The sequence below is a fragment of the Podarcis muralis genome, chromosome 1 (assembly GCF_964188315.1).
Source record: "Podarcis muralis chromosome 1, rPodMur119.hap1.1, whole genome shotgun sequence".
In the NCBI taxonomy this organism is placed as follows: Eukaryota; Metazoa; Chordata; class Lepidosauria; order Squamata; family Lacertidae; genus Podarcis; species Podarcis muralis.
Window position 1 is genome coordinate 33812336 of NC_135655.1, and position 26875 is coordinate 33839210.

The 26875-nt window shown below is 38.7% G+C and overlaps 1 protein-coding gene across 15 annotated transcripts in view; it reads left to right on the forward strand.

Annotated features, from left to right (window-relative positions):
- The window catches only part of RALGAPA1 (Ral GTPase activating protein catalytic subunit alpha 1), a 119902-nt gene extending 94207 nt beyond the window's left edge, over positions 1 to 25695 (forward strand). For 8 of the 15 annotated variants that reach the window (XM_028720528.2, XM_028720550.2, XM_028720575.2 and 5 more), the window contains 4 exons: positions 770 to 897; positions 15152 to 15276; positions 22178 to 22292; positions 24541 to 25695. In XM_028720528.2, the coding sequence (XP_028576361.2) occupies positions 770 to 897; positions 15152 to 15276; positions 22178 to 22292; positions 24541 to 24631 (459 nt within the window). In that variant the 3' untranslated portion in view covers positions 24632 to 25695. Of the gene's footprint in view, positions 1 to 769; positions 898 to 15151; positions 15277 to 16275; positions 16307 to 22177; positions 22293 to 24540 lie in introns of all 15 variants that reach the window. The other 7 variants (XM_077925883.1, XM_028720564.2, XM_077925885.1 and 4 more) reach the window with 3 other exon arrangements.
- The last annotated feature ends 1180 nt before the right edge of the window (positions 25696 to 26875 follow it).

A 26875-nucleotide genomic window follows, 5' to 3' on the forward strand; every position in this document is an offset into this window, starting at 1 on the left:
TTGCTGCTAACTATTGTTTAGCAAGCTGAGAAATGTATGTCTAAACCAGGCTTGTGTGCATAGATGTCAGAGATTTGTGCAGGAATGTTAAAGACAAGAAGGATTCTTGGCACAGTATTCAACAAATTGTTTGGGTTGTAGCATGATAGTACCAACCATCATTTGGGTGACCGGATAGATCCAATCCAGTGCTGGTTGGGTATATTCCCAAGTCAGAGCCTGTATACTTAGCAGATGCATACAGCATAAATGTGTGCCATTCCATGCTAAATCAGGACTCTTTTTTTTTTTTAATCATGCAGCTATATCCCAACAGGTGATTGTGATTGCTTGCTCATTAGTTGTATGTTAAGATTGCTCTAATGAACATCGGGCCGTAAACTTATATTAGCAATTTTCTTTCAAAGTAATCATATCCCTTCAGCAAATGTTCCCCTTCTCCAGTCTCGCTCAGACTTTGACCTTCAAGAACATGGCATTCGTGATCATTGTTTGGTTTTGGCATTAAACTAAGCCTGAATGAGGTAAATTATTCAAATGGTTATTAAAGCAAAATAAGGAGAAGGATTATTTCTGGCTGATAATATCAAGTGATCATATCGGTATACTTTTATAAGGTGCAGCATCTTCTAGAGTATTTTGAATAACTACTATGATTAACTGAAGGTGAGAAGAATGATCTAGCTGAGCAATCCTTTGTTAATGCTGATTGCTAATTGTTATAGAAAAGAATGATTTAATGGCCGGCTTTCTCAATTTCCTGATTCAGGTCCCATTCTTTGGTCCATTGTTTGATGGTGCTATTGTGAATGGAAAAATTCTTCCTATTATGGTTCGTGCAACAGCTATAAACGCAAGCAGAGCACTGAAGTCACTCATTCCATTATACCAAAACTTGTATCCTTTTAAGTAAGACTAGAATCCTGTGCACATCTACCCGGAAGTAGACCCCATGAACACAGTGGGACATATTTTCAATAAATCCATCAAGGATTATTCTTCACCCCATGATTGATATTGAAGAGTTCAATAAGTGCAGGGGTTTTGTGAAAAAAACAAAAAGCAACAGCACAAGGGTAACAAAATATTCAGTAGAAATAAAATATAAAGCTCAACTGGATTAATGCATTAACAGTACTTAAAGATATGTTTGTAGTAGAAGTACTGTTGACATATTTTTCCCCCTGTAATACTAATTTTATAATAATAGCCTTCTCCTTTCGTTAGGCATATTGTCATTGGGGGAAAAGATTGTGCCATTTTAATTCCCTGTTGCAAAAGGAATTGCAGCTTTTTCCCACCCACCAAAGAAAGAATGAACTGGTTTAGATGTATCACTAAACTCCTCACACCCATGCCAGAGTAACAAGGCTCCCTAGGGAAGACTACACTCATTCTCATAATCCTAAACTGTACTTTTGTTGACCGAGGAGATGTGTGTGCATGATTGTGTGACACACATGGGATGTTAAGCTGTTATAACAGCAACATGACTGCATATTTTTGTAGAGAAGTCTGGAAACAGTGGTACTATTTTGTTCAGGAAGTGTTCAATAGCAAATCAGCATATGTTGAAATGAAAACATGAGGTAAGTCAGTTCATTTAAAACCAATACTGTATACTTTGTAAAGGAAATGTTGATTAAAATAGGCAGATGTCTTGCATCCTATGTACAGCAGTAAGACTGCATTCACATTAATGGGAGAAATCTGGTGTCAAGTGAGCACACTTCCACTCTCACAATGGGACTTCATCATCCTTCTCGCCCCAAAACAAAAACCTACACACACACAGACCCCACAACATCCCCTCCCCCAAATCTGCATCCAGCTCCTGACCTTCAAGCAGTTTTCAGGTGCATTCAAAAAACTGCACTGGGCAGGAGAGGAAGAAGAATTCCTAGTGCATCAGCCGTAGCTTATCGGCGCGCACACAAACGCTGTTGGATTTCACTTGGTGACTCCAGGGAAATGGGTATGGGAGGACATTATCTGCCATGTTGTTGATGAATGAGATGGGTAAAGGGAGACCAGGATGTGCTGCTTCTTCTTGCTGAGGAGAAACATAAGAGAAATTTGCTTAGAAATAACCAACATACATTATAAAATACATCTGCATGTATCCGCTTATCTGTGGGGCTGTGTTGGTCCTTCTATCTACCTTCTTAGAGGAACCTGTCTATGCCTTAGCAATGCCACATAAAATAGTTTGGTAGATCTGCTCAACTTCATTTATCTTATTAAAATTCAAGAAATGCTGCTAATAGGCTAATTCCCCCCACCCACCCCCTGTTTTATTTATTTTATTTCTTAAATCTGTATACCGCCCTTCATCCGAAGATTACAGGGTGGCTCACAACATAAAAATACAAAATGAGAGCACAAAATGCATAATAAAACAAAAGCATTCCACAAACAGGGAGCCACTGCAGAAAAGGCCCGTTCTTATGTTGCCACCCTCCAGACCTCTCATTTTCATATTGATAATAGTCTTATTCAGCCAAAGAGACCCTTTGAGTCTTGATCCCATACCCAAATAAAATCACATTTAAAGGTAAAGGGACCCCTGACCATTAGGTCCAGTCGTGGACGACTCTGAGGTTGCGGTGCTCATCTCGCTTTATTGGCCGAGGGAGCCAGCATACAGCTTCCAGGTCAAGTGGGCAGCATGACTAAGCCGCTTCTGCCGAACCAGAGCAGCGCATGGAAATGCCGTTTACCTTCCTGCCAGAGTGGTACCTATTTATCTACTTGCACTTTGACGTGCTTTCGAACTACTAGGTTGGCAGGAGCAGGGACCGAGCAATGGCAGCTCACCCTGTCGCGGGGATTCGAACTGCTGACCTTCTGATCAGCAAGCCCTAGGCTCTGTGGTTTAACCCACAGCGCCACCCGCGTCCCTAAAATCACATTTGAGAGATAGCAATTGCATATGCTATCTGTTGATCTGCCAAGCACTGCAAGCTAATTTGCCCCTTCCCCATTTTTTCCTGTCTAAGACTGGTGAAAGATTGTTAGCAGTAACGTCACCTTGAGGCTTGGAAGTTTTGTGGTTAGTAAGAGGTGTGTGTCAAGTATTTCCAGTTTTTCCTGATATTCATGCAGTACTAACTTAAGGGGCTCCTGAATTGGTATGTTAACTGAATAATAAAATTTCAGTGCTCTAAACATAATGTGATACTTAATATGTGACCATCCTGATAACAGATTTTCACATGCAAGAGTTTTTACTTGCAGCTTTTCTTTTGCTTTAATTTCTACATCTGATTATGATTATAAAACAGATATTGAGACACTGTGGGCAGATGAAGTAGCTGTAAACATATATATTTTAAACACTGATAACCAATATCTTTTTCACAGTTACCTAGAAACAGAGATAATTTGGAAAAATATAATCACAGGTGATGCATTGTAAGCCTCAGAATAATGAAAATTCTAAAAAGATTTAGACTTACTTTGTGCCAATAATTATATAGATGTGTCAGCTATTTTATACCCACTAAATAGTTCTGAGATTCCAAAGCATAAATTGTGTGATTTATGCTCATTAAAAGTAGTCTGAGACTTATCTTGGGCACATCTTGGCTAACTATGTACCTAATGCTGTTCAGTAAATTACAAGAGTATATTGATTGGCATATGCTGCCTAAATCGATCGCCCTGACAGCCAGAATTACAGTAATCTGTCAGTATTGATGACTGTCTTTCAGGCTTTGAAACCTCTTCTTCATTTGTCTTGTCATGCCTTACTTGTTTCTGAAGTGCATTTTCTTGCAGCCTCCAGTTTTGTCATGGTAGGTACTTTATAGTCCTTTTTTTGTCCCTTGAGACCAATTTATTGGCTTGATCATGCAATTAGAGGTAAAATACAGCACTAGGGAGCATGGGTAGGCAGTGTTCTGCCTAACAATTGGACCTTAGGTGTAGTGTAGGCTTGTTCTCAGCCATTTATTAGTTACCTGTTGAAAGAGCAGGGTTTTTTGTTTTTTTTAATAATGACTAATTCCAAAGCATCACTTTAAATGCCTTTGATTTTAAGCACTAGACTACTGATTGAGTAGACATTTGTGATTGGTTTTAAACTCTTGTATTAATGCTTGCCATATAGATTGTCCATCTATGCCTTATTACAATTATTTAGGGATTTCTACATTGATTATCCGTATATGTGTGCTTGCTGCACTGTTGGGTAAGGGCCACGTAAATGTTTTATGCTTTGTATTCCCTCCCCTCTGCTGCCCCCCACACACACCCCCTGGTCTCCCATGGCTCGTGCTCAGAATGAAACATTTTAGATAGGTAGAAATAAATAAAGTAATCACAGAGTGCTCCCCGCTGTACAAGCAGAAAATCTGGGGGGGCTTTTCAACTGAGAAAGCAAAAGATTTTAAAGAATAAAAAAATGAAGTAAAATTGATTTGTTGTACTCATCTAATTTGCCATTCACAAAGTAGAGAGGTAGTCTGCAATCTTTGCTCCATTGCTAAGCAGAGAGAGAGAGAGAGAGAGAGAGAGAGAGAGAGAGTGTAAAAAACAACAACCTTGTTTCAACATGTTTTTTGTAATGTTTATTCTTCTTAAACACCACATCCAAATATCCCTACAATTACCAAGGGTTTTTCTAAAGTGAAATGCGCAAGATTGAATATTGTACTAGATTAGTTTTAAATCTTTTTGAGGGAGGAATTGCACAATATTTGGAAAATACTGACTGCATGAGAAATCATTACACCTGCTTTGCCCCAGTGTTGCTTAGAGAAAATAGAATAGAACCTTTTCTAAAGAATGTATTATGAATGTGCTACATTTTAGTGCACCATTTTAAGAGCATTTGAATCATCTAAAATGTGCATTTGTGCTCATTTTTTTTTCACATGAAAATTTCAGCAAAATATAGGAAGTTTTAATACTGTTACTGCCTTTTAATATTGCTGTTAGAACTTGATGTTGTTGTTGTTTTTGATGTGTTTCTTTTAACATGATTATATTAAAAAAAATAAGGACAAAGGTCACAGATTCACCCCTTTTTGCTTGAAGCACTTCTACTTATTACCAGTTCGGGCTTTTAAAATCTTTTAATTCCGGTTGCCAAACCACAGTTTCCATCCACCCATCTGTTCTTGCTAATTGTGAAAAGGTTCAATTTTCAGCAAAGCCATGCATTTCACAGAAGGTATGTGAGGTGAAATTTCACAGGGGACATGATGGATCCTGATTCTCAGCGATAAACCTTTGGGGCCAGCCGGGTTGGCATATGTTTCAGCATGATATGAAGGCTTGGGTTCCCTGGCTTCACTTTTTTGGCGTGGAGCTGATAAAACCTGGCTGTGTATTGTTTCACTGGACACCAATCATGGGCAACGGGAACTGCCCATTTTAACTCTCTGTGGGAAGGAAGCCCAGACCCTGTTCACAATAGTACTATTGTCATGTTACAAACTATTCTGAACAGCTTGACAGCTTTAGGGAGGAGGGGGAAAGGGGGTCGCTTTGCTAATTGGTGCTCCAAGGAAAGATGGGGAATGATCTCGAGTTGATATATTTACACTGTTCTTCCATATAGGCTACCAGTTTTTAATAAAAAACACAAAAGCACCATTCTTGAACAGCTGCCCGATAAGGCTTTTAAAGTATATTCATCATTTTATACATGCACATACACACAAATAAACTATAATAACCAATTACAATAATCATAAAAGGACACAGCATAAGGATTTTGTGTATGGAGCAAAGTTCCATTAATAGACTTATAATTAAATGTAAATTAAACTTTAAATGTTTACACTCTGGTTTTGCCGTTGTATCACCTACAGAAGGATCCATAGAGTGCTACCTGTTAAACACAAATACTGTTGCGAAGTTCTGCATCTTCAATATTCATTATGTTCTTACGTTGGTCTTTTATCTCCCAGCTCTTCAGTTTCATGTTAAAATGTTGAATACTGGTTGTTGCTTCTTGCATAAATAAGTGAAAACAATAAAATATTTGTGGTAGAGGTAATGGTCCTCTGGAGTTGGCTCACACAAGATCTTATTTTGGGAGAAGCACAGATGTTCAAAGTTATCATCTGATCAAGCCTACATAGATTTACTTGTGTTTAACTGTAATTCATGTAATTTTATGCTTAGGTTCTAAGCGGTAGAGCTTGGATTAAAGGTAAAGGTAAAGGGACCCCTGACCATTAGGTCCAGTCGTGGCCGACTCTGGGGTTACGGCGCTCATCTCGTTTTATTGGCTGAGGGAGCCGGCGTACAGCTTCCGGGTCATGTGGCCAGCATGACTAAGCCGCTTCTGGCGAACCAGAGCAGCGCACGGAAACGCCGTTTACCTTCCCGCCAGAGTGGTACCTATTTATCTACTTGCACTTTGACGTGCTTTCGAACTGCTAGGTTGGCAGGAGCAGGGATCGAGCAATGGGAGCTCACCCCGTCACGGGGATTCGAACTGCCAACCTTCTGATCGGCAAGTCCTAGGCTCTGTGGTTTAACCCACAGCGCCACCTGTGCTAATAGTCACATGTTTCACAGCCACTCCATCTGTTTGGTTTAAGCTGGGGTGGCTAACCTGGAAGCTGCTAGATACTGTTAAACTCCAGTTTCCATTAGCCTCATGGCCCATTAGCATGGCCAGTGGTGATGGGAACTCTAGTCCAACAACATCCACAGGTTAGTGAAACATATTTTAGAGGGTTAGAAAGAGTAAGCAGTGGTCAAAGTACAGTTTCTGCTCCAATTATTGAGAAAATATATTAATGCTGTATTTCATAATGGTAATTCATTGAATGCCCATTCTTCCTTTTACAGCAGGGTAGATTATATTTAAGTCAAGATTAATGGATAGATTCTGATGTTAAAATCCAGTCTCTGAACCTGCCGTTCCCTGGAGGCATATAGTGCATTAGTTTAAACCAATATGCAGCTTATCATAGATACTGTGACACAGTCTTAAATGATGGTTTGCTGTGCATTGTTACTGCTTTCTCTCCTAATAAAATCACTATTTTGTATTCTTGATCATTACAATATTAAATAGAAATGTAATCAAATTATTGCACATTTAGATACAGATAGCTCTTAAGTAATTGCCCACTGTAAAATTTTTGATCCCTCTTCTCCCCCTCCCCCCCGGCCACCAAATAAGGTCTTCTGTCAGTGTGCATATTCAATAAAATAGAATACTTGTGTGGCTTAGATTAGTTGAAGCAAAATCTTTTCAAGTCGTCATCTTTTTAATCCTCATTTTTTTACCTACTTTAAACTCTTCAAGCCACATTTCCCCTTCTCTCACTCGCTCGCTCTCTCACTCACACAAACACACACTTCTGCCTTACGTGAAGACCAATAACTGCCCTACCAATGTCTGAGCCATGGGAGAAGCTTCCTCTTCACAGAGCAGCCTTCAGCTCTACCTAGGCTCTTGTGGGGGAAATCAGCCAAGCTCACCCAGATGGGAAGTTGGGGAAGAAAGAGTCACGGAGCTTCTTCTATGGCAGCAGTTGGGAACCTCTAGCCCAGGCATGGCCAAATTCGACCCTCCAGATGTTTTGGGACTACGATTCCCATCATCCCTGACCACTGGTCCTGTTAGCTAGGGATGATGGGAGTTGTAGTCCCAAACATCTGGAGGGCCAAGTTTGGCCATGCCTGCTCTAGCCCCAAGCTTAATTCGGCACACCAGATCTTCTAGTGTGGCCCATGAGGCTGTTTTGGGTGAGCCACACCCACCTGCTCAACGTATAAAGATGCAGCTGGGCCAAAACTTTATATTTGACTTTCTTCAGTAATGTTTCATTCTGGGTTGTTTTGTTTAATAGTTTAATGTAGGTAGTAAACTGCTTTGAGTTTTTTCCACCTTTAAAATTTAAAGTGCTATGATGATGATGATAGGAAGTTTACAGCTGACCAGCACCTGAAAAAGCCTTGTGCACAGCTCTTTGCATCATGCCATGGCTTGTAAAATGCAGGGATGTAGATGGAATGGGTCAGCTGATGTCACTTTGACATTAAGTGACTGACAGGTGAGGCAGCCCCACCCAACTGCAAAACCTAGCCCATGGGGCAGGGGTAAGGATCCAGTTTCCCACACCTGTTCTATAGACCTTAGATATCATTGTTTCCTTGAAGGAAGGAATAGTTCCTACTGCCTTGAAAAGGGTATTTATTGAAAAGGACCTATATTGAAGAAATCAAAATTGGGCCCTATGGTCCTTGATATTTATTGTTGTATCTTTATGGCCACTCCAATATCTCTTCTGAGGGGTCCCCCAACTCTCTGTAGCAGATTTGGGGTGCCTAGGTGAGGAGAGGGAGGGGAACTTCTGTTATGTAAGTGGATGTCCTTGCATGAACAGGATGACTTTCTTGGATTGCAAGAAATTCCAGTTTCTTTTGTACCGTTCTGTAGCAAAGTCAGCTGCAGGCGGTCATGAAATAGATTCTTTCGATCCATTTCAGTGTGGTTTCTGACCTGTTTATGGGGTAGGAACAGCCTTGATTCTGCCGGACCTGTCAACAGCTTTCAGTACCATTGGTCATAGTATCTTTTTGTGTTAGCTTGACAGGTTGGGCTTGGGTGGCGCAGGTTGTTTTTTTCTGACTTATTCCTTACTGACAAAGCAGGCTCACTTGGTAGCATTGGCGATCTCCTTCACCTCATGGCCTTTAACTTATGGGATGCTGCAAGTGTTTACGGTATTTTGGAAGGTAGCTAACAAATCTATTAAATGAAAACAATCTATATTACAATGGTTTATGTAACCTTGTGTGCATCTTTTGTTTTTGTTTTTAGGATGCAGTCCTAAAATCACTTATAATCATGTGATTCATATTAATTAAAGCAATAGAACTACTTGCTAATTTATTATTTCAGATTGCAGCCCAAATTGCTTCATAGAGACAATAATGTAAGGCATGGGATCACGTTCTGTGGTAATAAAGCCTATTGTAATAAAAGAAGTTAATACTAAAAAGGAACTGTGAAAGATACTGGAATATTTTTACCACCACCTCCCCCCTCACAAATATGTGTCAAGTAGCTACGTCTCAATATGTTCTGAATTTTATCTGACACCAGCGTCTATTAATGGGACTCCATTTGTACTGCCGTGGCACCTGTTATGGATTTTGAATTATCTCACAGCCCGTGGGACTAAAATGAAGAAGTACCAGGTGTCAGGCTTGTATCTTAATTGAGACTCAGTGTAAACAATATAAACTTAGTAATACGGTTGTAGGAATGGATTGCAGCCCAGCAGTTGAGTTGGTTACAAACAGTTGGGTTACAACTTTCCTTCATGGATGGTAATAAAGGATTTAGCTATTTAGCCTGATGAAACAAAACAGAACTACCCTTGTCATTGCTGTATGAGGTCAGGCTATTCTTAGAAGAATTCATCTCAAAATTTAGGTTTTTGGTAATACTACAGTGAATCATTTTCTGACAAATTTCTCTGGGAGGCAAAAATTAAAATTGGTTTAGGAGCAGTATCTTAAAGCCCACTCATATGCAAGTTTAGTAAAAAATAATTCCCACTGGGTTCAATGAGCTTCTTCCCAGGTAAGTGTGCATAATATTTGCATTTGTAAAACAATCACAGAAGTATTGTGTTTTTTAAAAACAACAACAACATAGGATAGGATTTTGGTTTGCTTCCTGATTTGTTAAATTTAGTATTGCAATTATTTCAGCATCTATTCAGTCAATAAGATTCCTGAAGCTGAAAATGCATAATTAAACACTCTGCAAAAATGAAATAGCCAAGGCACCTGCTTTCAAGTATAATAGTGCAGTTATGCACTACAAAGAGGTCCCATTAAATTTAACTAGACTTCTCCTGAGGTGAGTATGTATAGGATTGCAGCCTGTGCATGTATAATTTAGTATTGTTTTAAATTAAAAACAAAACAAAAAATGTCACCTGTTGATTGGATCCAAAAGATTTCCTCTTGTATATTTTATCATTTCATTTTGGATTTTAAATTGTATTCAAATTAATTTTATAGAGAGAGTTTTCGAAATGTCTAAAACAAATGAAATTGGGTGTATATCACTTGTATGGAAAAGAAGCAGATGAGGGGAAGCAGAGGGCAGGAAGAGAGATGTGAATTATTACAAGCATTGTTTAACAAGTTACTCCTTTCACAAGTTGCTATTACACCCAAACTCAGAGCCAGTCGTACTATTAGGCAGAATGAGGCGACCACCTCACCTGATTTCAGATATCATGAGAGGGCAGCAAATTGTTAGTTTAATTAATTTATTGTTGTATTTTAACTGCTATGGAAGGAGCGGAGTCCTTTGGTGATTTTCTACCTCAGGGGCCAAAGTAATTTGATTGGGTACTGTGCACATTGATGCAGAGGAGCAGGGAGTAATAACTGTTTCTCCACATCAGGCAGCAAAATATTTTGGGTCAGTCCCACTTCTGGAAGATACTCGGGAACTGGAAAAGAAAATGTCGCTGGTTGGAAGTGGTTCCTGAAAATTCCTCTGTCATTTTCCTCCTGGACATCCTTATATGCCAGCCTCTGCTTTTTAAAATGTATAGCACGGGTGGTATTGTTGAGAGGGGGTTTTCAGCCCGTCTTGTGCATGCGGCAGACGATGAACCAGTGTGGTAATTTAAATTATATGCAACCCGACACTATAAAGCAAAAATATGCTTCTTCCCCATCAGCTGATAAACAGGCCTTTCTACACCAGCTACAAGCTAAAAGAGCATCCCAAAGCAGAACACGAAGTCAAGCTCTGAACTTAAGGTCACAAGAAAGATGGCTTTTAGAATCTGTAATGCTACCCACTTTGTTGTTTAGATTGTAGTATGTGAAGTTTGTGGAATAAGGATAAGATTGACTTTGGCTACCTTCATATGTACTTCAAGGCCATGCTGTTTTGGTGCTTAAATGGAGGTTTTTCAGTATGCAAGGGTTTTGTTGGACCAACACAGGGTGCCCAGAAACTTACTCTTATGAAGGGAGAACTTGCAAAATTCTTGCCCGTTTTTCCTGAATGCTAGCAAGGAAGCATTGTATTTTGTCTTCTCTTAGATATGCTTTCCAAAGCATTTTTCCTCCGTAAGAGAAGATGGTCAGCAACTCCCAAGATGCTGTGTACATCCTTTCTGTGGAGCTCAAGGTGCAAACACAATCGCATCAAAGGCATTAACTTTGAAAGGGCATTGGCCTTTCAGATATGTTTGTGGGAGGGAGGTTATTAGTTTGTTTTGGTTTTATCATGCATTTTGTGTTCCCATTTTGTATTTTCATGTTGTAAACCTATCATCTTCCGAGTGAAGGGCAGGATAGAAATTTAATAAATAATATTAATACGAATAATAACTTCACTTCTGTCCTATTTGTGTATACGTACTATACATATACTAAACCTAGAAGGTTTCATTTAGAGACCTCTGAAACAGGAGCATTTTAAAAGTAGGTAGGTGTCTCCACCCTGCTTTTCATAAAGCGTTTTACCCATTCAAACAGACTTTTAAAAACAGCTTGTTTTGATAGCAGGCTGTTCTCCTGTGGGCCTTCAGCCTTTGCTTCCTGGCAGCACCTTTGGTGCGAAAAGAGAGTGCTCAATTGGGAGACTATCAGTGCCAGCATGCATAGAGTGATAAGTTAACACACCACTGGGAATTTCTGGGGCCCACCAAGATACTTCACTTCTAATGTGCTAACAAGCTCATTTTTCTACCTCTTGCCTCTTCAGTTATTTTTTTTTCTCAGAAGAGCTTAGAAGTTGAGTGCATCAGGCATAATGAAAAGCTCTGTAGGAGGGAGAAGCAATAACCCAATTTTTCCCTTTTCAGCCAAATAGAAAATTAGTTTCTGGTAATACACAAAGGCCAGTATTTTTTGTGCAAGGGGCACTGCTGTGAATCAAAGGACTCTATTAACTGCAGAAAATTCAGCAGCTGTGAATCTCCCCCAATGGAAAAAAGTGCTTTTCAACAAGTTGTGAGATATGTAGTATTATTTAGACTTCAACCATCAGTTTCATCCTCTACCACTTATATACAGCCTCTTAAAAACTGTGCTATATTACTCTCCTGTGTTAAGGCTCAATCTTGTGTATGTCCCACAACCTAAGAACCTTCACAACAAAAGGGTTTTCTATTCCTCCGTGTCCTAATGTTGCTATTTATGGTGTTTTCAAAAGCAATTTTTGGACTGCAACCCTGTTTTAAGGGGACAGATGAGCATAAGCAATGAATCTGATGAAGATCTATAATAGAAGTAGTTTGGGTTTGGCTACCTATTGTAAGTCAAAGCTCCTTTTTTTCTTTCTTTTTTTCTTTTTTTTCGCACACTTGCGTCCTAGGTGTGAAAATTATTGTCACTGCACAGTCCACTTAATTACTGAAATATAGTGGACAAAAGTGTGGGTTTAGTATGTTTTCTTCTTCTTTAAAAATATATAATAATGAGAGAATCTTTATTAGTTTTAATATTTTGTACATCAGTAAGCACCTAAAATGTTTATACTATTCCTTATAACCCATTGTTAGTTCCCCCATTCCAAAGATAAGTCAAGGCTTTTCGAATGGGGTTATATGAATCAAAGAAGGGTATTTTTCAAGGTGGAAAAGGGAGGAATTGCTTGTTTGGTTGCAAGAAAGGTTAATGGTAGGAAGAATATTTGGCTATGGTGCCGAAGAAAGAGTTGATATGTAGTGAATGAGTACGCTGCATTGTTGGAGGTGATTTGCTTTAAGCCAAGGGGGCTCAAATTGTAAAAATTCATGGACCCATTTCCAAAGTCACAAATCTGTGAGGGGGGCAGGGAGAGAAGCAAGGTAGGGTAGGGTAGCTACCCATCTTAGAGACACACTATCTGTGCAGGAAAATGGGCACAAACATCTCTGACCTTTCTCCGAAAGCCGGCACAGGTGTTTATTGCTCTTGCATGCTTTCTCCGTATCGCTGGGAAATGTCCCTAACAAAGAAAAGGCTGGGGTAGAGTGCAGATGTTAGCCCCTACCCACTGGGATTTGTGAGCAGAGAGGAATTATGTTCTGCAGGTGAACAGACGTGTTCCTGCAGCCAGATTTTCCCATCTTCCTTTCAAGTGCCTTTTAGTGATGAAAGGAAGTTGCCCCTTTGCTGCCAAAGCATGCTGCCCACCCATCAGCCAAATTATTATTATTATTATTATTATTATTATTATTATTATTATTAGCCTTTGTCATCAAAAGGATTGGGTGCGTGTGCTCAGTTTCCCCTTCCTGCTGCCACTGATGCCAGACATCCTTATGGAGTGAAAGTGGATTGCTATCTTCTCCCCCAAGGCGAACAGAAATTGTGTTCCATGGTTCTTGAACCCATGTGCGTACACACACCTGATAGTTTCCAGCAAGGGGAGCTCAGCCCCATCTCCTCTAAAGAGGGGAATATTCTTTGTTGAGATTTCATAGGTCTCATTTGTAGAAAAAATAAGTAAATGGAACTCCTGCCAAGTGTTTCTCGTCTTCTGAAAGAAATACATTTAAATGACATTAGAAGACATTGCTTCAGTAGAAATAGCCAAAAGAGATGCATGCAAAAAATAAATAAATCCCGTTTTTAGAAAGATTAATAATCCAATGAGTACAGCAAGACAACTTCTACAAATTGTATGAGGAAAGTAACTGATTTCGAATCCCACTAAATCAGCCTATGACACAAAGTCAGCATGGTATTTTTTTCTTGATAATTGTATGTTGCTGCCTGCTGTTCTACATTTTGACAACCATTTCCATAGTTGCTTTCATGAACAGCAGAAATATTCTCTCCCTTTCTCACTCTCTCTGTGCTAACGGTAAAATCAGGCCCTCTGGAACAAGAAGCCTGGAGAGGGTTCTTCAAAAGCAACAACACTTCAAGATACTGGTCTCTTGTCAATATTATCAGCAAAAGAGGATGTAGGGGAAAAGGAAGAAGTACAATACTTTGCTGTCAATGTCCCGCAGACACTTTCTTCGCTGGTACAGGGATGCTATGGCCATTTTGCAAATATACCTACTTGTTTCAATAGCATAATTGACCAGTTATTTTTCCTAATACACAGATTTAGCTAGGTGTTTATCTGAACAGTTTAATTTGTTTGAGGATTATGGGGAAGGCTGTTTTTAAGTGAAAATCAATATGGACTTTTCGTTCTGAATCTGTGTTTTTTTAGTACTAAGTTTTAGATATTAAAATCTAACATTGAGAGCACTGATATTTTTTAAAGACCCTGTTGGGTGCTGTTCTGGGGATTTTATTTTGTAACATGTATTTACTGAAACCTTGCTTCTCTCATACTTCCTCTAATCAACAAGGGTTGTTTTTTTTTTATGAAGGGTTTTGTAAACCCTTGCTTATAAGATAACATGCAACCCATTTGAGAAAGTATGAGAAGCATGGTCACTTGTTTTAATTACTTTGCTTCCTTTGACAAGAGGTGCATTCAGAAGGTTTTTCACATTTCATTTCTGTGTAATTACTATTGATAATGGAATAATCTTTGATAATGGAAGTTGCTTCCAGCAAGAACCATGACCACCATTGGGATTGGAGATATGCCTCTCCAGCATTTTTATTCAGCTGCTGTTGTATGAGCAATGGGAAGTTGAATAATACCTGCTAAAGACTTCTGCATAAGCTGAAGATGCTGTTCTAGTTTCTGCTGTGACTCTGATCTCCATTGGACAGTGAGTGTGGCTTAGCCCTTCCAGAACTTATATAAGAGTTCACTGCCTTTGGGGCAGCTTCAGAAGGGTGATATATTAGGTTATTAGTCATACAGGAAGAACTTCTGGGGAACCTTGAACTCTTTCAAACTCAATAAAGAGTTTTAGCTAATGTATTCTAGGTTCAAGAGGATGGGTAGATCAGTACAGAAAGATGGTGTGATACTGCACATTCAAGTGAGAGGCAAGAACTTAGGGTGGGATCTTTTGAACATATTCATTTAAAACATTGTATAATTACAGGGGGTCTCTCTTATATATCAGCCTTCAGAATAGGTAGGGATAAAGCTCTGAATTAGAATCATAAAATTAATATATGCATAAATAGATTGGTTAAAAGGAAACAACGTGGTTGTGTCATTGATCAGAATGTCATGCTGGCTGCTTTATTCTGAACTTTAAATTGATCCTTAACTTTTGGATAAAATTAGCTATGAGGAAAGAGCTCGATATCTGCAAACCATTGTCCAGCACCATCTTGATCCTTCAACTTTTGAGGACTATGCAGCTCAGGTTTTCTGTCCAGCACCTTGCCACCATTTGCCCTCTGAAACCGGTAAGAATGCAATAAATGCCTAGATTTCTGTTTGATAACACTTAAAATGCAGTATCTCTAGTCAAACTACCAATATTAAAAAATAATATTATTTAGATTTCCATGCTTAGGAAGCTGCATGTTGGGCAAATACAATTGTATCCTTCGTCTATCAAATTAGAGCGCTCACATACAACTACTCAGTTGTTGATCTATAATAAACCATCATTTTATTTATGAATGTTCCTAGATACCTTTGATTCCTCAATCTAAAGACTGATCTGTAAGCCCAGTTGATGCACTTTATCTTCAAGAAAGGTTGATTTTAGTCTTCATTTGGGAACCTTGAAAGCTTTGCTGTTCTCATCCACTTTCTAATTTTAAACTATGAATGGTTACATAGTCAATTTCCCCTATAATTTTTTTTTAATCCTCTATATACAATGCTGCATTTTCAGTTACTAATAAAACAATCACACAGGGAGCAATCCTATGCACAAGAAGATAGCATAAAAGCAAGTCGGTGTAAGTTAGGCCGACGTAAGGTTACAGCAGATCCAAATGCCATTCAACAGAAGACAGTAGGAAAACCATTGTGTTTTATGCCAGGTTGCAAAGTCGCATGACAGAGCTGAACAGACCAAGGATTTGGAGCTCTCTGGTCCCACCCCCGCAATGCCCCTTTGGGGGGGACTTATACCAGCCTCGGCTCAGCCAAAGTCATCTCAGCTGTTTGAGCCCCAACTGAGCCAGAATGAACAAGTTACGACAGCATATCTTCTGCTGAGCCAGGGTTGGGGGCTTACTGCCAGCCGAGCCTATCTGAACTGGGAAGCAGCCAGCTGAGCCAGAGATCTGCTGTACCTGAATCTGCTCATCCCAATAACTCTTGCCATAGGATTGCCCCCTAAGAATCTAGAATAATCACTGAAGGTATCTAGAATAACTCAAGGCCTACCTGTACAAATAATTTCTTGAACTCCTGATGATTATATCATTTATTTTATTTCCCCTCTTTAGATCATTAAATATCAGTTCTGTTTATCAGAAGGTAAGACAAAGTGTCCAAAAAAAACAACCCCTCTGTTCTTATTAATCTTCTACTAAAGCTCTAAGCTTGTAACCACGTTGTATGCAAACTTTCCTGATTGCCCTTATTTTCTACCATTAAAAGAAAGAGAAATTCACACTGATTGAGAAATTCCCACTACATTTTTTTCAAGTTGTAGTCTTTACTAACCCCAGGTCTGCATGAAACACTAACACTGTGGTTCTGGGATTAAGGGAACTAATGGGAGAGACATCTGTTGAGCTAGTAACACTCGATTGTGTCTGACCTTTTGTTTCTCAGCATGAACAATTAGTACTGGGTGACAGTGGTGTGCCTTGTACCCTGTACTGCTTTTCTTTGATGTTAGCACATACTTTTAGAATTCAATATAACAGAGAAAGGAAAGGGAGAAATAACTTGTTTGTTGCTGACAAACTGTTACGCTGTCTTGAAGCAGAAATTAGAATATTACCACTGATATTACTCACCTACTTGCAATAGAGACAAAAAAAAAAAACTCAGATCAGTTTTCTTCTTCGGAAAACAATAGATGGAAATCTAGTGACACCAACAGAAGAGGATTGATGCAGCTATATTTGGATTTGCACATATGATTTAGAGGAAATAAATAAATAAAATGTTTGGGCTCCAAAGCTGTATGTTTTCACTTCCTTCCAGTGCTTATCATTTTTATCTGAATGTGAACAGGAAATAGAAACAGAGGAGCACAATAAAATGAATGCCTGAGTGAAAAGCAACAACAGCATTCATGAATAAAAATAAAATTAAGGCAGTAGTTAAAAATACTAAAGTCATACAAAAAGGTCCTAATGGTGATTTTTAGTATCTTATTTTGTCTTAATTAAGTCCACCAATTGATTTTAAACAGGCAAAATTATATATCTGTGTTTTAGTGATTGTAAAGGCTTCTGACCAAGTGATATGTAGCAGAGCTAATTTTATGGTTCCTGCTTCTTTGTGTATAAGGGACAGAAATATGTTTTCATAAGCTTTTGCCTTCCTCCATTAGTGAATAGAGTACCTCACAATTTATGCTCAGGTGCATATTTTCTGAGATGGATTGAAATAGCTTCTCAGTAAGATCAGTTGTAAAGTGCTGAGTTGGAGAGATGAATGAGTGATCCTCTCTCTATCTCCTCTTCTGAATTCAAGAGGTACTCTTTAAAAACTATTTTTTAAAAACATTTTAACAGCTGTCTGATAAGTAATAATGATGCCTGTTGTTAAAAGTGCATTAAAATGGCATTGCCATCCTGTTTTTTAAATCTTAATGTTACAATGGCTTTTGCTTGTTTGGTTGTTTTTTTTATATGGAAGAAATACCTGGAAGCTGCCATCTGTAGCTGAATATTGGTATTCAAAGAGCATGGAGTACTTACACTGAGTCAGCTCAGTGACCATCATGTCCAGTATTATTTGGAGGCAACTGTAAAGGCCTCAAGTAGTCTCTCCATTCTTGTTACCTAATATCCATTAACCAGAGATGCCAGGAATTGCATGTAGAGCCTTCTAGATGCAAAGAATTTGTGGATTCAGTTTCTTTCTTTTGTGTTGACATGTCAGGGTAATAAGGCTAAAATTCTTCTGGAGGTAGTATGTTTTTATATGTATGAGAAATATTCTGTCAGATAGTACATCTCTCCATGAACAGGGAAGTTGGAAAAGAATGTAATGTAGATCATAGTTCTAAAAAAATTTAGGTTCTTGACTATTGAAGGGTTTTCTTATTTTTTAAATATTTTTCATCATCTTTCCATCTGCCTACCTTTATGTAATATGCCCGATTATTTTGGAGTCCATAGAAATGAGACCTAATAGGAAATATGCCAGTCTCCCACTGGAGGGGTCTCCAAACACTTCTCTCCCCAGACATCAAAGTTTCTCTCATCATATTAGAAATACAAATGTCGATTGGGGTGGGAAACCTGTGCAAAACAGTCAGATGTATTACAGCCTGATATAACTGTGTAACTATTTCTGATATGGTAAATGAAAGGTGTAAATTACTGAAATAAATTACTGAAACAAAGGAAGGCAAATATTTAAGAACTACGCTGGTCAAATGTTGAGATATTGGCAGTGGGAATACACTAGTAAATGTGGTGACTCAGAAATCATAAGAAGTTGAAATTGGTTTAATGATAGATTCATGGTTAAACATCTTGGACAGATTATTAATCAGCTGCTGGGACAGATTTTATCATATAAAATAGTATTTTTAAAAAAGATGGATAGCCAGCACTATTCCCCTCAGAAAATAAAAGGTTAAAAAATGCAACCCTAGAAGATTTAACAACACAGTCCTGTTCAAAGATAAATCTCACTGTGAATTCAATAGGGTTTACTCTTAGGTAAGTGTGTATGGGATTGCAGCTTAATTAAATCTGTCGGTTGTAATAAATAGAAAAGGCATTATTCCTTCTAAATTCTTTTTGGAGTATGCTAAGTGATGAGTTCCCGTTCTGGCAAAATTACTTGCATGCATAGATAATTTGGTCAGATTCCCCAGAAAATGAGGTGCAAATATAATTGTAAACGTATTTTCAAAGAGCAACAAAAATAACCTCAGGAATTATCACTTCATAATAATTCTAAGTATTTCTTCTAAATTGTATATGCAGATAATTATTGAACAAACTGAAACTTTGAGCTGCAACCAATGAAATTATAGGAGGGAGTGCAGGCTGACTTTATCAAGGGAAACATCACTTTCCCTTCGTTAGTAAATATGCACAAAATCCAAGGAAGCATTTGTATGCGTTTTTTTTAGATGGAGCTGCAACTTTCAGTACAATTAATTGTATTTAACTGTGGTTATAAACTGGGCTACCAGCCTGCACACACTGCTGACACATTTACAAAGGTTAGAGTAGGAACTGCTGATGAGTTCCTGTCACCAGGGAGGATGAGACAATGTGTTTACTGACACTATATTTATTTAACGTTTATGTTAACATATGGATAAGAATAAGGATTCTGAACACCAGTCATCAGTCTGCTGGTGAACCCAGTTGGGTGGGTGGGGTATAAGTAGTACATCATCATCATCATCATCATTAAAATGTTGACTTCTGTATGTGATGATATGGTCTTCTTATCTATCACATAAATTGAATTCAAGCAATTTGGAACTGTTTATAAAATAGTATTAAAAGTGAGTTATGAAACTGTATTTTGTGACCTGTCCTCCTCAACCCAACTAGTTTCTTATACAACACTGAACAAGTTAACTATTTCATGTATTTGAGGGTTTGGGTTTTTCACCTAGCTGAAACCAAACTAAAAGCTGTTAGACATCCAGCACAATACTAAATGTTTTCTGATATACAGTGACAGTTAATTGTATCTCTTCACAAGTAGAACAGACTTCCACTTGCCCAGTAGGACTGCAGGCCCCTGCGTACTCCCCGAAATCTGCTCTGGATGGTTGGGAGGTGTGAGGGGCTGCAGTGGAAGGAGGAAGAGGAAGCCCCATTACTATCACTCATAATAAGTGTGATTGTTCAGGCATGTCCAAAGCAAGTAAGGAATTGGCAACCACTTAGTATTACATGGTGATAATAAAAGGGTTATCAGAGCAGAGGTCCATATAGCTCTGCCTGTTCTCGTGTAACTGGTCATTCAGAGGTTCATAAATAGGACAGATTCCCCCAGTCCCTGGCATCAGAGATGTACAGAATATATTTCTGGTTATCGTGGTTCAAGGCCACTGATAGACATACGCTGTGTATTTATCTGATCCTCTTTTATGCAGTGCTTTTTTAGGAGGTACTCAAGGGTACACAGTACTGGCACCTCCTTTTGTTGTTGTTAAAAAGTGCAGTACTTACTGTAACAACTTCGTGAGGAGTACAGTCACCTATTTTTCTAGAGAGAGAAAGTACTGCATTTATGCAATATCCCCCAGCAATATTTAATCTATGTAATCTGAGAGACATTTCGTTTTGAAACCTGCTCACATTCAAGTTCGTGCCTTAAATTTTATTTGTGTGTATGGTGGGGGAGAACAGGTTTTTTCTGCCACAAGAAATGGTGAACGAATGGCATGCATCTGCAGCCAGTTACATGAACTCCAGTGGGAAATTGCATGTATGCATGTCAAATTCAAAAGTTAAATCACCATGTTGGAAGAAGTTACACATGAAGTTCCTCTCAGTGATGTTGATTTTCTGTAACATTTGCTAAGCAATCCCCCTCCACAGTACTTGTTATAATCTTTATCATGACCACTTGGCTGTCATACTTTCCCCTTATCTAAACAGCTCTGCTTGTGTAAATGCATGCATAAACTGAGCAGAGTGGTTTCTTCCTCCCTGTGGTTGGATCCAGAGCCACTCCAGTAATTTGAATGACATAATGACAGCGGCCTCATAATGACATGGGTGCCCATGTAATCCTGGCTACTCTGCACTATTTATTTCATCATTTAGATGTTTTAAGAGCACTGTTCAATCCAGGCATGGTTGAGCTGCAACCGCACCACTTGAGTGATTTACAAATTGCACCAAAGTCTATCTTTATTAAGTAAAAGAACCTATGCTCCTTTGTATTTCAGTTCCTTTTTATATCTTTCCTAGCTCTGGTCTGTATTGTTTATAACATTCTAAATGTTGATATACTGAAACCTCACATACTTTCTTTTCTATTCTTATCCCTTTTGTAATTAGAGCTAAGGAGTGTTCAGATAGTGGATTTTATCACCTCCTTGTAAGATGGGTGGAATGCAAATGTAATAGTTCTCCCCCACTTGTTTAAAACTGAAGGCTAGCAGGTGATCTAAAATATATATATTTGTCAACTTCCATATTAATCACTACTGCACTTTTAGGCTCTAGTTCTGCATTTTCATCAATTGAAGGTTTGTTTTGTATTTATGTTCATTAGTATTGACGTTAGTATCACCTGCTTTGGGATTAAAGTGAACATTTATTACATGAAAGAAGCCAAAAATGCCTTACACATGAAACAAAAAATACGAAGGAAAAAAGAAACCCAGTATTAATCTACTCACCCATTGCTATCAAACAAAACTCAGATACAGTAAGGCTGCAATCCTGTGCACACTTATATTGGAGTAAATCCCATTGAACACTGTAGGAATTTCTTCCAGGTACACTTACCTAGAATTGTGCTGCATCTACATGTCAGACTTACCTGGCTCATATTTTCACTAAAGCTAAATGCATTATCATTAATTTCCAGTTACTTGCCAAGTTAAAGAAATTATTCTGTGTCCAGAAACCACACTAAGTATTTCTTTAGCATTTATATTTCTTTTGCAAGTTGGTGAATTTTTCTCAGTGGAGTTTGCTCAGTGGAAAATGCTTTAGCACTATGAGAAGAATTTTAGGAAGAACTTCATTTCTTTTTCATGGGAAACTGGCTAGCTAGGAGAAGCCAACTGTTGCCATGTAATATTTTATTGCAGATAATTTTGGTAGAAATGTGTAAATGATTCACAAACAGGAAAGAAATGTTTGTGCCATTATGGTTGTGTAATTTATAGCAATGACCCTGCTGAATCAGAACTTATTTTTATCGAACTATTTTTTTCTTTTCTTTTTTTCTTTTCCTTTTTCTTCTTCTTTTGTAACCTGTAGTCGGTGAGTATTCTTCCTGATCGTTGAGATTCGTTTTTTGCATACTAATGCATCCTTCTTTAACCTTTAGCATGCACCGTTAGCGACATAACAAATTCTAACTTTCTCCTTTCTGTACTCATCTGTAAATGCCCTCCAACCTCTGCTGTCCGTGTCTCACGTCTCACACCTGTTATCTTTTTATCTTTTCTTCCCCCTTTTCCTCACTTCTGTCCACCTCTCCTTCATCACTTCTTCATTCTCAACAAAGAAAGAAATGGTGTGATATTTCTTCTCCTTCCCAAACCACCACTAGAAAGCATTGGCCACTTCAAGGTAAAGGGCAAAGGCTTGAAACGGAAGGTCTTTCACGCTAGCTGTGAATGGTATGCTATGCAGAGCATCAGCAATTATTTTTTACGCTCTACCTCATCATTTGAAATGCTTTGATTCCTTGTAAAACTAGAACAAGATAGAATTTATTAACATGGGGGGTGTTAAAAAACAGCCTTTCCCTGTAGGGAAGAGGACTTTTCTGCTGAGTTTTGTGGTTTTTTTCTGGAAGGTGCAATAAATTTCCTACTCTTACGATTAGCAGAATGTTTGGAGCTGCTATACCTGGCTCATAAAAAGAAACGCACACATTTGGAGAGCAAAAGCAGAGGTTTTGTCAGTTTCAGAAAGTGTTTGGCCAAAGCAGACGCAATAGCATTTGAGTTATTAGATCAGGCTTATGGCAGTGTTCTTTAAAAGCAGTGTTAGACTTCTGACCCGGCCATGATGGTTTGCAGTAACCTCTTTAGGAAATCTAGCTGAGTGAAAGCAAGAAATGTGTCCTGAGATTTATATGCCTTCAGCAGGAACTCGGACATGAATGTTGTTGTTCTAACTTTGGAGATAGTGAAAACATTTTCTTAAAAGTGGTTTTCTGTATCAAAGCATTTTTCATAAAGTAATACTAAAATACTCAGGTCATTTTTAAAGTGGTAATTTTATCCAAATGCTTCAGAAGCATTCATAATGTTATAGGATCCAAACGGGTCGCACATGGAACAACCCAGGGATTTTTCAGAGGGGGACCTTCCCACTGCAGCCCTTCATGACTCTGAAAATATGCCTCTTGAAGGTTAGAAAGCACCTCAGAGGAAGATTTGGCGCAATAGGTCGTGAGGTGGCTGCAAGGGGATGGTTGGCCATTTCCTTGTGAATGTGACTTTACACTTGTGCATGGGGTTCTTTGAATTCTGACCTATGTGTAAATTTTAAAAACTGTTCTTGAGCAAAAAAAAATACTGTTCCTGATGAAGATGTTGTGGATATGCCCTTAGAGGAAATTATTTAATTTTAAATATTATCATAAATTACTCATTTACTAACTCAATTACAAGGGAATCCTGTTGAAATTGTTGTAAACTTTGGCCCAGTAGGACTTCTGTACTGCCATTGGCTATGAATCTGATGTTGTGTGTGTATAAAGTCCCTTAAAAGCAATTGGCTTCTGGTGGAATCCAGTTGGTGCTGTTGTGATCATAGAAGCACTTTACTTCCAGCAGATGCCTATGTTAATAGAAGAGGGTATGCTATTTTTGCTGATTCCCCTTCCCTGCTGCATCCCTCAGCACTCCCTGAAAATCAGCTCCAGGGGGGGGGGGGGGATGCAGAGCAGAATGAGCGGATGCAAATGGAATCAGCCAAAATTGCTTCCGTTAGTGAACATCCGCTAGAACAAAAGCTTTTCTCTAAGGGCAAGGGCACAAACTATATGTCCAAATACATGCATAGTACTAAAATAAGGTTGGACTTTTTTTGTTTACATTTACAATAGGGAACCAATGGAATGTATGTAGCTCCTAAAATATAGCTAAAGGAGTCTGAACTTAGGCTGGAATTGACAATGTATATTTGATAGGCAACAAATATCTGATCACAGATCTCTCTCTCTCTCTCTCTCTCTCACACACACACACACACACAGAGAGAGAGAGAGAGAGAGAGAGAGAGAGAGAGATCTTTACAAATGCATACAAGAATTCATCTTCCACAGCTTCATTAATTAGGTAGATTTAAGAAAGAATTGTCTTTCCTTTCTGGCAGCTGAAGGCTGAACACGGAGCATGCTTAGGGGAAAAACACTGACCTGTTTTGCATCTCTCATAGAAGTCTGGACACTGCAATAAATCTTATCAACCTAACTCCTTTGCTGCTGTTCCTGCAACTTATTTTGGGGGGCCTATATGTGGGAAGGGTTTGTCTCAGATTCATCTTGTTCCTTTTACAAAGATACCGAACCATGTAGTGCATCCAGCTAGCATGATCTATTCACGCTTCTGCCCTGTTGAATCCTGTAGGAATTCATGTGATGAGGGTGTTAAGTAGAAAATGGGTGCCAACCTCAGTCCTGTATAGTATCTCCCCAGCCTCTTGCTGTGTTCTGACCTTCCTTCAGAGCTTAGTTAGATTTGCCATCAGCCTTCCACTCATATAGAGTGGAATGGGTTTGTTAATGATTGTAGCAGATGAGCTAGTATGGTTTCTTCTGTGTCTAAAGAAGGGGCAGGTATTTGTTGGGGACTTGCTCTTTCCTAACCACCAGCAGATTGTTCTCATATATGGGGGTCTTCTTGTTTCCCATAGGCTCCTACCCAGAGACTCAGGCGTCCGAAGCTCCAACAGCAGCGCAGATGGACGGGCCCGATCTAGCCTTCCCCATTTCTCCCCGGACTAGCAAGAGCCGCATGTCCATGAAACTACGGCGCTCCTCTGGCTCAGCCAACAAGACCTAAGAATGGGTGAAGCCTGCAGCCCCTTTTCCTGAGATGTTTGTCTCCCCTCTGTATGGAATTCTTGTCCCACATTTGTCCACTTGTTTGTTTATTTTAGAAAACCTTATTGGAATTTTATTTCAAACTGAAAATATCTTGGCTTTCGTTAGAATATTTTTATCTAATTTCCTGCTTCCATAACTTGTCAGTGTAGGGTCATTTCTGCACCTGTTTTACCTTTCCTTGTGAGACCCTGTTTTAACCTCTGGGTCTGTTGCTAGCCACACATGGGGCTGGAGACTGCAGGCATGTTTCTCTGTTTTTTTTTTGTACTACCCTCTAAATAAAAAAGTACCATTTGCAAATGAATGTACTATTCAAATGAAGATGCACCTCTGGAGTCCTCTGCAAAGGTCACTAGGAGACACAGAATTATGTACAGAGAATATATGTGATAAGAATTAAAGCCCTTCAAGTAAACAGAGGCCCATCACCATCTCTCTTACTGTCATTCGCTGCTGGACAGGCACCACAGCAAGATCCCAGTGCTGAAATGCTAACAGCTTTCTACTCTCCTGCTAGTATTTGCTTTCCAGATGCAAGTTATGGCCACTGTCAGCCTTTCTCTTCTGAAAACTGTCCCTTGGTCTATCTGTAAGATATGCATACTTTCAAGCACTTTGCCATGTCAGTCATTTGCTCTGAGCTATGTACCATTACTGGGGAGAAAAAGGGACTGTGCCCTTGTAGCGGCAGATGTATGCACAAACACATTCCACTCCAAATTCCCACTACCCCCAGACGTATTTTCATACCGAAAAAATACAACTATGTTGTTCGCCATATTCTGCTCTAACAAAATGTAGCATGGCACCGGTACTAACTGCATGTGTAAATATCTGTCCTTCACCTGGGCAACTATAGAAATATATATTGATGTATTTGTTCACCGTGTAGTATATACAAATTTGTAATGGTTGAAAAAAGACATGCTATTTAATAATACAATAAAATTATTCTTACCACCTGTGTATGCTCTGTATTCCACTGCAAATATTGGAAAGATTGCTTAAATCAATCACAGTATTATTAGCTTCATGAGGAGAGTGGAGAGCAGGCATGGAATGGCTCATGGTTGTAAGATTGCAAAGCTTTTACAGCAAGCGTCTTAATTGACAGTTTAATTCACAGTCCCTTTTTGGGGCAATCCTGCACATAAATATTAAGTTCTGTGATACTTCCAAGTGTATAGGATTGCCACCTTAGTCCCACTTCGTAGTTCCAAGATAATGCTTGCCTAAATCCTTCCTTTCTGGCTCAATAAATTTTGCTTAAGTGGATTGATAATGCTGTACGAAGTGAAGAATTCAATGTCGAATTAATATTGCTGAAAACATCCTTGCAAAAATAATAATAATGAATGCCTGTTTGGGTTCCAAAGTAGAACAAGTTCAAATAGCTACATTATAATAGCAGCTTAAAATTGAAGCAGTTGACAATTCCTTGACAGTAAAATGTCTCTTTGGAAACTCTCTTAAAAAAAAGCTTTTAATTTTTTTCCCATTAAGGTAAAATCATTATCTAACTTAGTTCATAAAAGTTAAGTATGTAGAAATACTTAACTTCTACATACTTGGTCACATAGCATGCTGTATTTTTCAAGTTTCAAAATAATTTCACTAATGATACCCTAGTTAAAATGAAGTTGCCTTTCCGTATCTCATCTTCCATCGATCAATACTTCTGCACAACAGTTAAATCCAGCTATAAGTATCAATTTACAAAGGACTATGCAAATTTAATCAATAAAAATTGCCGCTTATCTACAGAGAGGTTTGCAAAAGTGGACTTCCAGCAAATGTATCAGTGAAGAAGTTGGAGAGCGAATTGACCACCAGAATTTCTAAAATGGTTACTAGATTTGGAGGCTGGGGTCCAAAAAGATGTCTGCTCAAGTAATCCAGTACACTATTAGACTTGTACATTTAACAACTGATCCTTATGCGTTAGTGCAAGCTGTTTTTGAAGCTCTTTGGTTTGCCATGTAGGATGGGGTGGCTGTTAAAAAGAAAGACTAATGCTTTGTTTGACTAATTGAACAATTTTCATGAATCTTGAAATTCTGGCTGAACATTTTGGACTTCAAAGTAGCTTCCTGCTTTCTCTTTTTGTATGCGCTCCCTTTTGCATATCATATTTTTTTTAAA